Here is a 16553-nt window from a genome sequence, read left to right as displayed (position 1 = left end):
GCCGATAAATTTGCAAAAGGTGCAAGAGCACGAAGTTTCTGTTTTTCCCAGGTAAGCTCGTCGGTACCTAATTAATTCTCACTCGAAAAAGTCATCTCTGATAACTTATGGGGAATTAATCGAACATGTGGGGAATTTTATAAATCAAAACTAATCTTGAGATCTGAATCAAGGGGGAAGAGTTTGTGCTGTCGTCTATTACTTTGTTATATTAGTGCACCATGTGGGAAATGCGGTTAAATTTTATAATGCAATCCCCTTAAATCCTAATATTCACAATATTCTTCTCACTAATGTAACGGATCCTTGATTCTATGCTCTAAAGGTCATTTACTTTTATATTGCCCATGAAATTATATTTTCAGTCAAGAAACATATCGTCGTTGCTTATTCCAAAAGGAATTTTCAAGTGTTTCTAACCACAAAGTGTATGTTGAGAGCAAATAGCTGTTTAAATGAGAGACACCAGCCTCTGTCTGGTTCATACTTCTTCTACTACTATCTCTCTTGAGCTGTGATCAGGAAAGGATTAAGTGCCTCAGTTTTTAGTCAACTGGTGTTGTGTAACACACATAAAAAATACCGGGAAACTCACAGAAGGTAAAGATCACCTTTTGGATGCTTTAACTGTGGACCTCAAAGGAGACTGAAATTAAGGTGAAATGGAAATGATCAATGTGAATAGTTTCAGCATTTGGTAAGAATCTCTGAACCAGTTCTAGTAATCAGAATGGTATGCTCAAACTGCGCAGCGACGCCACCATCTGCTGTGAGAGTACTCCAGTTGTCTGGCCATGTTACACATTTCGTGGTTCCAATCGTAAGAATTGGTTCTGCAACAGAATGTATTCATCGTTTTTTCTTTATTCAAGTAATCAACTAATCAACAAGCAAAAGAAAGCCATGACATGGAAGGGAGAAAAAAATGGCTAACCAATTGTGAAAGTTTGTCCCTCAACCATAAGTCCAGGCTCATCATTTCCTGCAAATTTGATAGAAAATGAGCCACCAAAGACGAACTCTTGACGAAAGTGGTGGCATTTACAGATACAATCATGATGCCAGAGCTATCCATGTGCATATGCCTCTAACTATTGTTTTTGACTGATGCTCCCAGGTTACATTATAGATTAAAAAAGCTGCAGAGTGAGTTTGCTAAGAAAGAGATTACTTACGGTAATGATATATAAGGGGTTCGGAGTGGAATACTGGTCCAACACCATGCCCAACAAACCGCTCCACAACATTGTAGCCGTACTTTTCTGCATGCTCGCTGTTGGAAATTGAAACACGTGAGACTGTTTTTCGTCTAGCAGTATTGTTAATGTCTTCAAATAATACATTTCTGCACGGTTATATTGAATCAAGAATAAATTTTGGTTGCTACCTGATTCTTTTCCCGATTTTCTTAAAGCTTGCTCCTTCTTTACAAACGGCAATACCTTTCTCCAAGCATTCTTCCGTAACCTTACAGAACAATAAACCAACAACAAACAGTTAGCATATTAAAACAGAATCCATTTATTGTGAACTTGTAGAGATAAGACAGTGAAGAAGAAAAAGAATACCTTCACAAGTCGTTTGAAAGCTTCATCGACTTCTCCACAGAAGAAAGTTTTCGATGTGTCTCCATGGTAACCCTGTTAAAGTTTCAAACCCCACAAAAAGTGTTACATACATGATGTTTCAACTTATATGTCAAAAAACAAACAAAAATGAAAGTAAAAATGTCTACAGATTAACGAAATAAGCCTAAATGAACTTACATCCAAGTAAACCGTGACATCGATGTTTATGATATCCCCGCTCTGCATTAAAAGGTAATAGTTAGTTAGTGATAAAACATATGAATTCCTTCAAAAGCTACACGGCATAAAGCAGTAAAAAAGCACACTTGAAGACCTGCAACTGGCGAGAATCCGGTATTCCATGACACATACACTCATTAACTGAAGTACACACACTTTTAGGAAATCCACCATATCCAAGAGGTGAAGGATAAGCACCAGCTTCAATAATCATATCATGCACAGCTTTGTCGATTTCATTAGTCGTAACAGAAGGCTGCAGAACCAATATAAAAAAAACAACTCAGACCATATACATATGCATAATATAGAAGAATCAGGACATCCAACAAGGAACATAAAAAAAAATCTTACTTTAACCAAAGTTCCAGCATAGTTTAAAACCCGAGCAGCGAGCTCACAAGCAGCTCTCATTTTCGCAATGCCTTCAGGACCAGGAATCTGAAACTCACTTGATATATCAGGTAACACACCAGACTCAACATATGGAGGCCTTGGAATGTGATCAGGTACAAGAAGACGAGGTGATACTCTTCCACGTCTTAGAGGTGGATTTCTCCTAACTTTTGTTTTGGTTTCAAGCTCTCTCATTCTACAATCAAAATGTAAATCAAATAAATTGTATTGTTAGCTCTATGACCTAGAAATGAATAATCTTGAATCCAATCAAGATTGGATTTTTTTTTTCTTGATACCTTCTGATTCTAAGGGATTCTTCCAAACCAGAAACTTTCTTGGCAGAAACATAGAACTTTCTCTGAGAATATGAATTATTCTTACCTGCAAGATATAAGAATGAAGATAAGCTTCACACACCATCTTCAATTATACAACATTCCAAATTGGAACAAACTGAGAAAGTTTCAATGTTTCCAATCAGATAACCAAAAAAATTCTCATTATCTTCTAATAAAGCACGAAGCTATAGTTCCCAGAAAGCAAACAACAGTGACAAGTAAAGTGACAAACCGGAGAGTGATAAAGAAGAGGAAGTGACCGGAGCTCCGATAAAGCATCTCGACGGCGCTAAGTAGTCGCCGTTAAAGGAAGAACAGAGTTGCAAAGACGCCGATGACGAGAAACTGGATAGAGATACCGCCGAAGACGCCATTTTCGCAACTTCACTGTTAAACCCAAAATATCAAAATTTGCAGCGAATCGATAAATTTTAATATTTCTTGATGATATTAAAAAATAATAATAATAATTGGTTCTTGATATTTTTATTCGATATAATTTACTGGACTAAGCCCATTTGGCCCGTATATGATCGATCAAACATGGGCTACTTTAGGCCATATAGGGCTCATGAAAAACATCTAAACAAATATTTTTGTGAAGACTATATCCTCTTTCTTTAAGGCATTTGTTATGTTTTCATCTATTTTATTAGAATTATCAATTATGTATGGTTCTTGTAATTAAACGAAATTACGTATTGAGAGAAACGATTAAATTAGTTATGATTAACTTTTGGTATATATATATATATAAACGGATTTAAAAAATATCAACAAGCAATAATTAAGGATGAAATAGTAAGGAGTACGATGTTGGTTATAAACTTATAAGGGATTCTAGTCTAGTCCTTTTCACTAATGATACTGCTGTATTGCTATACAAATGCAACTTGAATTACGTGTGGATCGTGTCTTTTAGACAAAACTATATAAGAGAATTGCGTGGGAATTTTTAATTGTATATTAGGATTTTTTGCTATAATATGGAATAATGTTTTAGCCCACCGAATTGTATTGAAAAAAAAAAGTGCATATGAACGGAACATTCATAAGATCAGTGGTCAATATATTCCTTTATGTACATACATTCTATATTAGTTATTCAACAAGTGTATTATTATCATCATCATCATATATATGTTTAAGCTTTTAACTCATATCGTATATACCATTTTGTAAGAAACATTAAAAAAAAAAATTGAAATGTTTATCCATTCATCTTTGTTCGAAACTATAGTTGTAACTGAGTACTTTATCAACAGATATCTTTAATGAGAGAACTATTTAGACATGGATCTCTAACAACAAAGAATTTTCTGAAGCTTAAAATAATATCTTACAAACGTCTGTGTATTGATCTCTACGAGATGTACTGTGCATCGGTTATAAAAATATCTTTTTCTTTGTTATTTGGATCGGAGTATGGTCTATACATATACCGATATACTTCTGCCGAACCTGCAAACTGGTTTTATTTTGCAGTAACAAGAAAAAGAACCGTTGTTGGAAATATTACGTTCTAAGAACCGCCTCAAATAGAGATTAGAGAACAGCACTTTCTTAATTACTTACTACTCGACTCATAGTTAGGACATTTGTTATATATATTAGTGTTCATAGTATTCTTCATAAAAAAAAATCAGCAAATAGCATAGGCAGTAGTAGCTAATGCGTTCATATATTATAAACCAACACTCGTTCCCATACAACATAAAATGAAAGAAACAAGGTAAGATTTGGTGAAAACATTCTCATCATCTCATGCTAATAAAACTCTTGAGACATCTAATAAGTAACTCTTTGTAATCCTATAAATAAAATTTACAGTTCATCAATACAACAAAAACAACTCATGAACCTTTGGTAAACAAGAAGAAATCGATACAATAAGAAAAGAAAAAAAATACGAAAGTTGAACTAATTTTTTTTATTAAGAAAAAAAAAAAAAGAGAAAAAAAAAAAGAGGAAGAAGAGTTGTTACGAGGCGTGAAAGATGCGTTGCTTCTTACTGCACACCAACGATAACATCTCAGTATCGTTCACTCTCTTGTTCCCTACGACGTCGTTTCTCGAACTCCCCGCCGGTGAAATGTTAACTCCGAACAACCTTAAAACCCGACCCGCCTCTAACTCCGAACCGGATCTCGACTTCCACCCAATGTACAACTGTTGATCCTGACCGTTAGATCTACTGAAACTAACCACATCACCAGCACGTAGATTCTTCTCCTTAACGAACCTGCTCCAACCTTTGGTCAAGACATAACTCTGACTACTGTTCCAATACGAGTAACGGAACCTCCACACTTTCCCGTTAACATCCTCAAAGTTCAACAACACTCCTTTCACGGAAACGCTGCTTGACGGTAACGGGAAATGTTTCTCGGCGTGGTGTTTAGGTATAACCAAACGGTTTAGCTTCCCGACGTCGCTTGGCGTAACCGCTTTCTCAAACAGTGGCTCCGCCGATCTAAACTCAGTCGTGGAAACACCATCATTGCTTAACCCCGACGTTAGCATCGTCCTAACCGTGTTCCCGTTACCGCTACGGCGCCGTTTGCTCTGCTCTAGCTCTTCGTTGTAAGTATGTTTCCTCAACATATCAACGATCTCAGATTTCGAATGAGAATTCAAGAACTCGACCTCGTCCTCGTCCAACGTCACGTCTTTGAAATTCGTGACGGCGTCACGGCCACGGAACCGGTGGACCGCCACGTCGTAGGCACGAGCTGCTTCGTCTTCTTCGTTGAAAGTACCGAGCCACACGCGCTGGTGTTTCTCGTAAATCTGAGCTCCCCATCTTCCGTTTGGTTGCGGCACCACTCCCTTGTACTTTGACGACGGAAGCTTCCTAGACTCGGCCTCGACGCCGTTCTCTGAATCTAACACCACGCTTGATCCGCTTCCCATCCTGTATAAATTATAATTATTACCTACCGACGACTTTTTCGCCGGAGATATCGCGGGGGTTTCACAGATGGAGCCTGTACTCGTAGTACTCTCGTCTACGCTACTCACTTCCATTTAATCTGAGTTTTTTTTTTTGTTTTTTTTTGGTTAATGTTTTGAGAAGTGAGAACAATGGAGAAATCAGAAATGTGTTTGTGTTGTGTTGTGTTTGTGATGTGTTGTTGTGTATATGTGTATAACGTGTGTGTGTGTATATTTATATATATAGAAAGAAGGAGAGAGTACTGGGGAGGGAAATAAGAAACAGCAAGTGTCACTTCTAATGATATTATTTTATTTTTCACTTTTTATTTGGTACTAATAACAAAATAAATAAAAATATGTGTGTGTGTATTTGGAGAATGCGTGTTTCAGGGGAGTAATTATAGTATATGGGTAGGTGTATGGGAGGTAATATGGGTTTGTGTGATGGTGTGTGTATGGGTCAACTCAAGAAAAACCTAAAGGGAAGCTTCGTCGAAACATATATATTTGAAACGAAAATATAAGGAAGGAATACGCATTTAATTTTAGGTTACTATATAAGGTCAATTTCATGAACTGTTTACTTGTAGAAAACTCACGAAACAATAATATTTTGGAATGTTTATACGTTATTTTTTTTTTATGTAAAAGAAAAAAGAAATTGAAAAAGTATATGAGTATAAGGAAACAAATAAGGAAATGAATATGTTGTGGGCTGTGTGCATGGGGAAGTGGGACCAGATGTGTGGGTCAAGATTGGGATAAAAAAGGGTCCACGTGAGATATTGACACCATTTTAGTGAAGTTCATCCCCCCCTGAGTTTTGTTTTTGATGCTTATATGATATGAAATCATTATTTTATTACTGTAACGATAATAACTATATCTTTAAAAATATACTATATAATAACCAAATATTAGATTTAATTACCATGTTCAGATACTACCGATTCTTAATGTGGTGTCTCTTTTACTTTTTTTTTTTCCCCACTCCAAATCTGATTGTTATTCTTCAATCTTCAGTGATAATATGATTCAAACATATATATAATTAAATAGTTTGTTAGCCATGATTTAAGCATAGTAGTAGGTTAACAAAAATATTAGATTTGATAACATGTTAACATTTAAATGATGCTAATACAAATAGTTTTTTTAGTCATGATATAAGTATATATAGTAGGATCGCTATATCTTATAATTCTGTCTTGGGATTTATTTCTCATTTCCAGACGTTTTTATTCTTCTTTTTATTTCTTTCTTCAATCTTATCCTACGTCCTACGTTTCTTTTATAGAAAAAAACATGTATTGCCTATGTTTATATTGTCCCGTATAATATATGAACTCGATAGATTCCAAAATCATACAACTATCGAGTTTCTTCTCTCTCTCTCTCTCTCTCTCTCTCTCTCTCTCTTGTTTGTTTTGTAATTGTAATTATCCCTTTTTTCTTCTTATAAGTCAGTGTCTGTTTAATGTAATGTAAATCGATTTTAAATTGCAAATATTTCGTACGTTTATAGATATAATCAATACTATTTAGCCAGCGACCGACAACATCACAAATAATTTGTACTGGTAAATAGAAATCCCTATTGAATTCGCTGCTTTCATCGTGTTTTTTACCCTTTTTGAAACAATAAATATCGTATGCATTATAGAATATGGTTTGAAAACAATTAACAAGCAATGTGGATAGCTTACGATCTTATCCTATATATTTGTTGCTTTGCCAAAGTATTCTTCTACCATTAGTTAGGTTTCCATATTTTTATGCAAAGAACCAATTAGACCACTGCAAAATATCGTGAGATCCGAATTTTATTGGCTCTCTCCCTGCTCCAATAGAAAATGTTGACGATTTATATATCTTTATATTAATTGATTTGCCGGTTTCTATTTGAATTCTTGTTATTATTATGATATCAATTTGATCCACTAGGATGGGAAGTGGGCCAATGACAAATCACTAGGAGGCATGGTCGTACGTGTCTTGTGTGGATGAATAATAATATGGGCATTTCTTGACAGCAGGACAATTACTTCTTTTTTTTTGTTTTTTTTTTTCTTGTTAAAGAGAGATATGGCTCAAAATTTATATCGGTGGCTATATCGTCTAGGCACTAATTAGTTGTTCACAAAAAAAAACTAAAATTGGTTCTATTTAGGTATGCGACCGAAAAAAAAAAAACATACGAGTGGTTGATTTTTTTTCATAGAGAATTTTGAGTATGCTGCTGTCACGTGGCATTTGTTGCTCACTTAGCTTTCTTACCTCATGGAAATTGTCTCCATAAGAGAGATTAGGTTCATCTATGTTATGTTTCTAAGTACTTGAGCTACAAATTGATTGTGAAAAATGGTTTTGGTTTTTTTTTTAAAGTGATACATGGTTTATTAAAAAAGTTTTAACCTGTGCTATCATATCATAATACAGTTAGTTAGTTTCTTCTATATATATATATATATATATATCTATATATATGTTCTGTAATAAGTTTTTGTGTTGGAAATTATATGACTGCATATGCTTAGATATTATTTACAAAGGGGTGTGAGAGTGGCAAAACTTTAACTATATATATTTTTCAAAAAATATAGAAAAACACTTGGACATGTGTGATTTATAGAGAAACAAATTAGATAACAGTGCTAAAAGGAAAAGTATCTGATTTATTATGATGCTAAATTTAAAAATAAAATAAAAAGTTGAAACAACCAACATAGGTATAAATAGATATTATTTAGTACGGACGAGTTGTTATTGGTCCCGGTGGTGGACCCAATATTTCCTCAACTTGGTCCTTTATTTAGCTTGTCAATTCGTTATTATATTTTTATCATTTTTTGTCGGTAAAATAATTTTCCATATGAGTCCCCTATTTTTTGTCAACGTAACACACGATATATCGATTAATAGAAAAAAAAAAAAAGGATTTTGAGAAATGTTTTTTTGTTTTCTTCCACGAAAAAAGCTCGAATGGAAAACATTCGTATTTTGTTACGAATATTTTCGATCTAAAAAATCCAACTTACTATTTTTGTTAGTTTGAGAAATAAAGTATAAATTGCATTAGAAAATACACACTATACATGATATTTGATTTTTCCTGGGCTCTTATGTTTATGCGCTTCTTCTATCAAAACACATATAAAGGGATTTATATTTACATTACAAATTCTTAGGCCAATTAAAATTAAAATTTGATAGGCTTTTTAAAACACTACTATACTAATTTTATTTGATTTAGTTACATGTAGTGATTTAAATTACCCTAACTGAAGGTTAATAAGTAGCTCTTTTTCTTTAATTTTTTTTTTTTTTTTATAATCCAAGTATCCAAAGTCCAGTAGACCCTGACTAGCATACTAGACCGAAATCTTGGCGTGCGTCCCGAAGGCGGCAAGAATGGTTCCTAGAAATCGCATAATCTAATATTAAATTTTTCTGCGGTGACTACTTAAGGTGTTTTATTAATTTTTCCTTGGTAAGAGTAACTTTACTATTATTAAATAATACTAATTTTCTCCATCTTGCTCATGCATCTCAAACCTAATTATTTTATTCGGAATTTCGGATTCCTACCTGTATCCAACTCAACGATTCCATTTCTTATGCTGCCTTAAATAATTTTATATTATCTTGTTTTGCCCATACTATATTCATCTAACTCAAAAGACAAGACAAGAGTCCTGCTTTAGTATTATTACACTGAGCCTCGAGAAAAACGTGCTTTTGAAATTAGTTTAATGCTTTTGTTACGTACTGACTAACTGAGTATTCTCTTAAACAGTATATACATCTGCATATTTTCACCAATCCCTTAAATTATACCCTTTGCAAACTCATGAACACTCTTTAAGTTGGTAATTTCAGATTGAACTTGTGCCACCGTTTTTTGTTTAAGTCAATTTGAAGATATAAAATATACAAAACGTTACCTAAATAGTTTTGTTATTCAAATCAAGTTGACGAGCAGGCTTGGGGAAAATGCGTTAAAAACAAAAACAAAAAAACCTAACATATGTATAATTTTATATTTATAATGGAAGATGGCTGATAATTGTCAAATGTCAAACTTTTCTCTCTTCGGATGCAATAAACAAACTAATGTCCACAGGACTAGGCGAGGATTTAGAAGAAGAAAAAATATTAGCTTACATCATTTGTCTTTCCGCATTTGGATTAGCTGTTGATGGTTTTATTTGGATTACGTTCTTGGATTAGTAGTTAGTTGACGATTACGTAATTATTAATCACAACCATATGATCTAAAAAATAAGAGAAGCGATGGGATGTTTTTTCAATAAAATGAACCTTATTGTTAACATACATTGTATATTTAAAAAGAATATCTAATTTTTATTATTTTAAAATATCGACCAAAATCTTGACAATAGTCTACCATATATACAAGTGAATAAATGAAAAGCTCCATTCATATCCAGTCCGTCAACATTTGGATATGTATTTATGTTGTTCTAATTCCGTTTTATTATACATATGAATGGATCGTTACGTTTATGAATTATAGATTGTCGTTTACAAGAAAGTTAAAATGCATCATCAACTGATCGTCAATGTAGGTGATAAGTTTTTAAATAAAATATTTCGTCTTGTCATGAATTACAGCAGTGATGACAATAGTAGAGAAACGTGAAAATCCGATTGCTAAAATCTAATCTTTTATTACTCCACTAACCGAACTTTCGATGATGTCAAGTGGTTATCAGGTTTAACAATTATGGCTCTTTATTAAGAGATTTCCACATCATAATCTGACGAGAGTAGTCAACTAAGTATGTAACTTTCCGTTGGTGATGTGTTGAGGAACATTCTTTCTGGTTAATATTATAGAAAAGTAAATCAACGAATCATCAAAACGTTATTTTTAATTTTTTTAAGTGGATAAATTCGGAAAGCAAGTGTTTTATCGATCTACATAGAAATCTTTTGAGATTAGTTTATAGCCATCGCGTTTATCGTTAGGAGATAGTATATGATAATATTTTTAAATAATAATCTATGTTTGGTGCCACAGAGAACTCGAGCTTTCGGTTGGAGATTAACCTAATATAATAATTATACTTTAATTAGAATGACTTAAGATTGCTCATGGGCCATGGCTGCGCCATCTTAATCCACCTATCTACCAACGACATTGCCACGTAATATATCACATAATCAAATTCATTACATTGTTAACTCTCTGTTTTTCAAACCGGCCGGTTCAGGTACTATTTGGCCGACACCGTTGGAATAAGGAACTGAACAAAAATTGACATGTCATAACAATATTGATACACATATCGACACATCCCAATGTTTTCATATATTTGTGTGGACATATCGAAGTATGCAAGACCTTGTGATAAATTTACAAGATTTTTTCGTTAGTTATGGATGAGAGAGATGTTGTGTAGAAAAATTGTATTATACATGTGCGTGAATAATATTGTGATTCATTTCCACTTCTAACAACCGAAGGTACCAAAGTTTGTTGCTTATAAAACATTAACTTCGTTGCATTTACAATTTTTGGCCTGAGTTGCATGTCATCATCAGTTCCACACACACACGGATTAAAATTATTATTTTTAAACAAGTAAAATATTAAAAAAAATGGAAATTATTAAGATAATCGCGTATTGCGAAAAAACAATTGCAGACAGATAATGATTCGTGACAAAATCGAATCTCTCGTTCTTATAAAGTTATAAGGGTCGATCTCGTCACATGAATGGATAATAATTTATGAAGTAAGTATATGTCTAAATATACACATATGGATAATATACAATATAATATCTGTGGTATGTTCATTGTCTTTTTACTTTCCTGACGTGTGAGATAACTCGATAAGTTCTCCGGTTAGAGAATGGATAAAAAGTTATGCTATCTTATGCAAATCAGATACCGATAATGATGATTATTGTCAAAGCGACGACCATTATATTTTCAAAAAGGAAAAAAAGGAGTTTATAAGTGAATTTTGCCAAAACAAATCAATACATGTTATTTAGTGGCATATATATATGCTAGTATTATCCTCAAAACACTACCTCCAATTCAAACCCGATAAATTGTATGTTGAAGAAACTTTTTTCTTTTTCATTTCCACTCTAGTAGATATGTACACCTCTACAAGTAAAAAGATTAGTAGATTTTGTACTTACGATTGTAGTTGGTTTAGTTTTGCCTTATTAATCGAGAATAATATATTCTTTAACGAAAATTGTATTTTAAGAATTAGTATCGGTTTAGAAATGATAATTCAAGTCCAAATAGTTCAATAACGCAAAAAACTTCCCAGGCACTAATATCGAGGAATCAATTCTGATAATCTTTTCTGGTGCCGGTGTAGCTCTTGCTCACCGGCATCGGGATCTTTTCACCTCCGTCCTCCCATCTAGTCTACCCTCTTTAATTTCCTTTAATTTTTCCCCGTTTAATTTTCTTTTTCTTCTTTGGTTACATCTCCCCCATTCCCCCTCAGATCTCGGCGAGCTATCAATTGACAGAGACATAAGGTGCAGGAGGTCTCCGGTGAACCCCCTCCTTTTTTCTCTTTTTTCTTTAGCCGACTTAAAAGATCCACAAACAGCCATCATGCATAAATCTAGATCTGAATACCCACTTTTCCCTGGGAAAGCTTCTTATGAGGCACCGCGGTTAGAAGACGAATTCCTCTCTGGAACACCTGCTTCTTCCCATCCGGTGGAGACGACGACGGCACACGGCGTCTCCTTCTCCAGGCGAAGTTTTAATCCGCTCAAATACGGCACGAAGTTGTGGTCCCCCGTCCCAGACATTGAGCTATCCTCCGGCTTGCTCTTGTCGAAACCTTGGCCACCAGAGATGTCCCTTCTACTGCAAATCCTTTTACCATCTCTGGACAGCCGCCGCCGCTTGCACAGTCCAACTAGGTCAACCACCAAGGAAAGCGTTCCTCTGCTGGTGGACCTTATATCTTTTGACGGCCCATTAACGTGTCTTCAATCCGAGCCCACAAATAAAAAGTCCAGAAGCTGTCTACATTATATTGCGACAGATTTGCGTTGGGTCCGTGAAGACCAATCTCAAACTCTGACTCAGAGCATTTCCCCGACAACCACTCCTTATTCAAGCTCGAGGCTTTTGGGAAACTGGCTCCTGGGTTCAGACCAAACCTATGGGGTGAGGAAGGACGGCATTATGACCCCGCCTCAAAGAAGCGGTGGTTACCGACACCTCCTCAATCCCCTGTCTCTATATCCCGTGTCCACCGAGCCTCCTAATATTCAATCTATCTTTGTCCGGGAAGGAGTCTATCCGTTGGTGGCTCCAAATCTAAAGCTATCCAAGTCCAGGTACGGTTACTTATTACTCTCGTTGACATCAATCTATAGCCGATGGTGTGATCAAGATTACGAACTCTATGGCTTTCATTTGAGTAGTAATTCATCATTGTTGCTTTGGTGCCTCTTGAGATCTTTAAGAATCCTGGTAAAAAGAACCCCTTTGGTCCTGATATTTGAACCATTTTGCTTGAATCTCTATGGTTTTTGGACCCTGAGTCCAAGTTGTCCGAGTTATGGATATGGCTTTGTTTTGTCCAAGGTCACTTCATACCATCCGACAATATTACCAAGCAGTCTTAAGCACCAGAGCATCCCAAACCTTGCTCGAACCCTTGTCAAGCTTCTACTTTGTGTAGACCTTCTCAAACCGGTGGGAAGTTTCAACCTTGACCCCTTCACTAATGCCAACATGTCTAATGACAATGGCTATCTCTCATCCAATGACCTATTCATGGAAGAGTCTGTCGACAATCTTGACCTCACCTGTACCAAGCTCCCTCCAAGATCTTGGCTCAAAGCTCTCAAGAACTTATTGCCGATTAATCATATCTTTGTTGTATTTCTTTATACCATAGCTTTGGAGAATGCCTTTTCTTTTTGCTTTTTAGCAAGCATTATGCTTATATGAACCTTACCTTTGAGTAAATGAATGCAAGTTGTTTGACAAAAAAGAATTAGTATCGGTTTCAATCAAGATTCGACACATACTTAACGAAAACCAAAATAAAAAAGATATGCCCAAATTTTTTTACAATATTAGTATAAAAACAAAACTCTGAAAATGACCACGATAATACGTTCATATAGAACTAAGACAAATAAACCCATAAATTCGGTTTTGGAATTTAGCTGCACCACAAGTAATTTTCCTTAATTTAATTTTCAACGTCTCGGGCACAAGTGGCGGCCTAAAACGCATTATTATTAGATATTTTTTGTTGGTGCAGAAATAAAATTTTAGAATTATTAGATATTTGGGATAGTTGAAAAAGATCTATCCTATCGAATAAAAGGCGTGGCAGCCCCTGGTGTATTGTATGTAATCATTATGATAGTAATTTGATTTTGAAATTTTTTTTATTATTTTTGTCTGGAGGAAAAGATCAAATATTTTATCTTCTTTTTGGTTTCACGATACTGAAGTAAAGTAAAAAAAGGAACAAACGAATTTTTATTTCTTGTAGGAGAATATATAAGTTTTGAGCAATATAAACTTGGATTTGCCACGTAGATGTAACGCGTATAATGCATTTTGATTGGTCAAGTTGTCTGTTGCAGTTCACACGTAAACCACGTCAATTAGAGCCAAACGAGACCAGGTTATATATATAATGCAATCTCCTACGACTAATTTTAATACATCAACTGACGCCTGACGGTGATTGGGCTTTAATTATGTGGGAGTTGAAAACCATTGGCGTAGAAGAAAGTTTGTTATCACTTATCAGCAAATAACAATATCTATGAAGTTCACATGCAATTTTTAATTTTCATTATTGAATATATATTTCCACGCATTAATCCCTAATTTCAATAGATGAATTTTCAAAAGAAATAAATATTAAAGACAAAAATCAGATAAATCATTGACTCAACAAAAATTAACAAATCACGTCAATGAAAACAAACAATAATCTATTAGTAACATGAACACTTATTAACCTTTAAATAATAGTTAAGTACTTAAGTTCACGGGCTAGTTTCTTTCTCATGTTAACTCGAAGTTGCTTTTGTTGACTAACTTTAAATTTAAATATACAGAAAGATGTGGGGGTGGGTTTACAATCTCTGTGTGCACATAATAACTCATCCCATTGGTTGAGAAGGTGATATCAAAATGGGACGATATAATTAGACAATGAAATACATTATTGCCCTTAGGAGCTAAACCGGGCATGTCTCTCTGATTGCGAGATTATCCAATATAAACCGGCTCGTCTCAAAGTTTTACAGATTTTCATTTTCGGGGTGGAAATTGCAGTGAATGATATCTGGCTCGTTTTGATGGTGTTCTTGTTCACAAGAAGGGTTACTTCGAGTGGGTAGGCTTGGCTCCTTGTCTTTGCTTTGCAGATCGGATAGAGATCTGAAAGGGTTGTGTAGACTTCTATCTAGGCGTAATTTGATAGCGCAGGGTCGTTATTATCGTCGCATTCGAATGTGGTTGAAGTTCAACTAGGTTCTTGCTTACCGGGTTTTGAAGGTCTAGGGTTCTTGGTTTGGAGAGGTCGGCTCTCATCTTGATAGGAGGAAGTGGTTGTTATCTTTGGTATGCTAGAGGGCATTATTGATAAATCTCATTCTTAGGATTTTTATAAGAAGAAGTTGATTTATTGAATTTGAGCTAGCGTCTCTCTTAAGATTGAAGTCTTGTTGCTTTTGTGTTTAAACCTTGGTTGCAATTTCTGTTGATTTGAGGCTTAAAATTTATGCTTTGTATGTTTAAAGTTCTTAGCTCTCTCTTTAGTTTCTGGGGACTTTCCTTTCGTCCGTCGGTTTAGACCTCCTTGTTTGGGCTTTTAGACTCCGGGGATATTCATGTTTCCGTCTGCTGAAGTTTGTAAACCATGTATCTTTCACGTTTATTATCAATATTAACATCAGATGACAAAAAAAAAAACCCGGCTCAGCCCGATCTTATAATTTTATAACAACACAGCATACAATTTATAAAGGTAACAATAAAAAATGATTCCCAAAACCATAATTCGGTAACTTATTATTCTTTTGTTAAATGTATTATATATTTTATAAAATGGCTTAATAAGACTCACGGCACTAACCATGAAAGCCATGAAAAAATGCGACCAAGTCAACAAAAGAGAAGGAGAAAATAATAATATGTTGACTACTACCAAAAAAAAAAGGGTCGTCAAATGACTCAGCGACTCAACATATTAATTATTACTAATATATTAGATCTTATAATTTGTTGCTCAATATACGTAAAATTTTGTAGATTTATTTGGTAGATTTTTTTTCTGTCGCATATAGCTATGCTCAACTTAAAATAAAAAAGAACTAGTTCAATAATTAAGTAACGTTTACTCTATTTCACCGTCAAATTAAGTTCATATATATATATATATATTTTTTTTTTTTTTCTAACACAACCAATTATTGCATGTATATTATGGAAAGTCAACAATTATATTTTCAGTATCACTTGTTGACGCATAACACATATGTTGATTTATTCAAATATAATAATGTATATAATTTCCTAATACACTTAAGACACATCTATATACGTATTCACGGACCGACAATTTAAAGGCACCATATGATGTTTACAGATCCCGCCGGTGACTTTGACGGAGTCCAACATCACAAATCGCTGTTAAAATGACATTTGTTTTTTTTTTTTTTGTTTCACAAATGACAGTTCGATAATTTACGTAATTGTATAAGTCGGATCCAAAACCTTATATTAGTCTACTCATTATTGAAAATAAGCTATACTTCAAAGTACACATGAGTTTTTTAGTATATTAATAGTAGTTTGTAACTGAAAGAATTTAAACTAATTAATACTACAAAATTAAGCATATAATTCACTATATGCATGCAGTGGAAGTAGTCGTGAGCAAAGTAAAGAAACAAACTTTTCATTGTTTTTCTGCCTCAAGCTAAATTAACCTTATAATCTTCGAATAGTCAAACTTAGAGAAGAGGTCGGAGACGTCAAAAGCAAAGTCGCGGCTTTTTGTATTTATATGCGGTATGGT

General features: G+C 34.3%; 2 protein-coding genes across 3 annotated transcripts; both read right to left on the bottom strand.

The window, feature by feature from the left end:
* Positions 1–315: 315 nt before the first annotated feature.
* Positions 316–3013, bottom strand: LOC104755610 (methionine aminopeptidase 1B, chloroplastic). Of its 2 annotated transcripts, XR_762244.2 has the most exons (11): positions 2778–3013; positions 2504–2588; positions 2163–2400; positions 1903–2064; positions 1767–1808; positions 1569–1640; positions 1388–1467; positions 1176–1273; positions 935–982; positions 612–833; positions 316–512 (listed from the first exon to the last, which is right to left on the bottom strand). XR_762244.2 is itself a non-coding variant. In XM_010478020.2 (10 exons), the coding sequence occupies exons 1-10, from the start codon at positions 2917–2919 to the stop codon at positions 688–690; spliced, it is 1113 nt and encodes a 370-aa protein (XP_010476322.1). In that variant the 5' UTR covers positions 2920–3013; the 3' UTR covers positions 516–687. The 2 variants fall into 2 exon arrangements, 1 of the variants encoding a protein (XP_010476322.1); XM_010478020.2 differs by lacking the exon at positions 316–512 and having other exon boundaries at positions 516–833.
* A 1270-nt stretch (positions 3014–4283) lies between these two features.
* Positions 4284–5905, bottom strand: LOC104755609 (AP2/ERF and B3 domain-containing transcription factor RAV1). The gene has a single exon (XM_010478019.2). It carries the CDS (start codon positions 5570–5572, stop codon positions 4526–4528), a length of 1047 nt encoding a protein of 348 aa, XP_010476321.1. The 5' UTR covers positions 5573–5905; the 3' UTR covers positions 4284–4525.
* Positions 5906–16553: the final 10648 nt, after the last annotated feature.

This window comes from Camelina sativa, chromosome 17, assembly GCF_030686135.1.
Source record: "Camelina sativa cultivar CO46 ecotype springtype chromosome 17, ASM3068613v1".
Classification (NCBI taxonomy): domain Eukaryota; kingdom Viridiplantae; phylum Streptophyta; class Magnoliopsida; order Brassicales; family Brassicaceae; genus Camelina; species Camelina sativa.
Note: the sequence above shows the minus strand (reverse complement) of the source record. Positions and strands in the feature narration are given on the sequence as shown.

Excerpts from the sequence above, each read along its gene's own strand:
- LOC104755610 (XM_010478020.2), bottom strand. The coding sequence starts at position 2,919 with ATGGCGTCTTCGGCGGTATCTCTATCCAGTTTCTCGTCATCGGCGTCT. Across the intron at positions 2,065-2,162 it reads ATGCTGGAACTTTGGTTAAA|CCTTCTGTTACGACTAATGA; the intron begins GTAAGATTTTTT and ends TTGGTTCTGCAG. Across the intron at positions 1,274-1,387 it reads AAAATCGGGAAAAGAATCAG|CGAGCATGCAGAAAAGTACG; the intron begins GTAGCAACCAAA and ends AATTTCCAACAG.
- LOC104755609 (XM_010478019.2), bottom strand. The coding sequence starts at position 5,572 with ATGGAAGTGAGTAGCGTAGACGAGAGTACTACGAGTACAGGCTCCATC.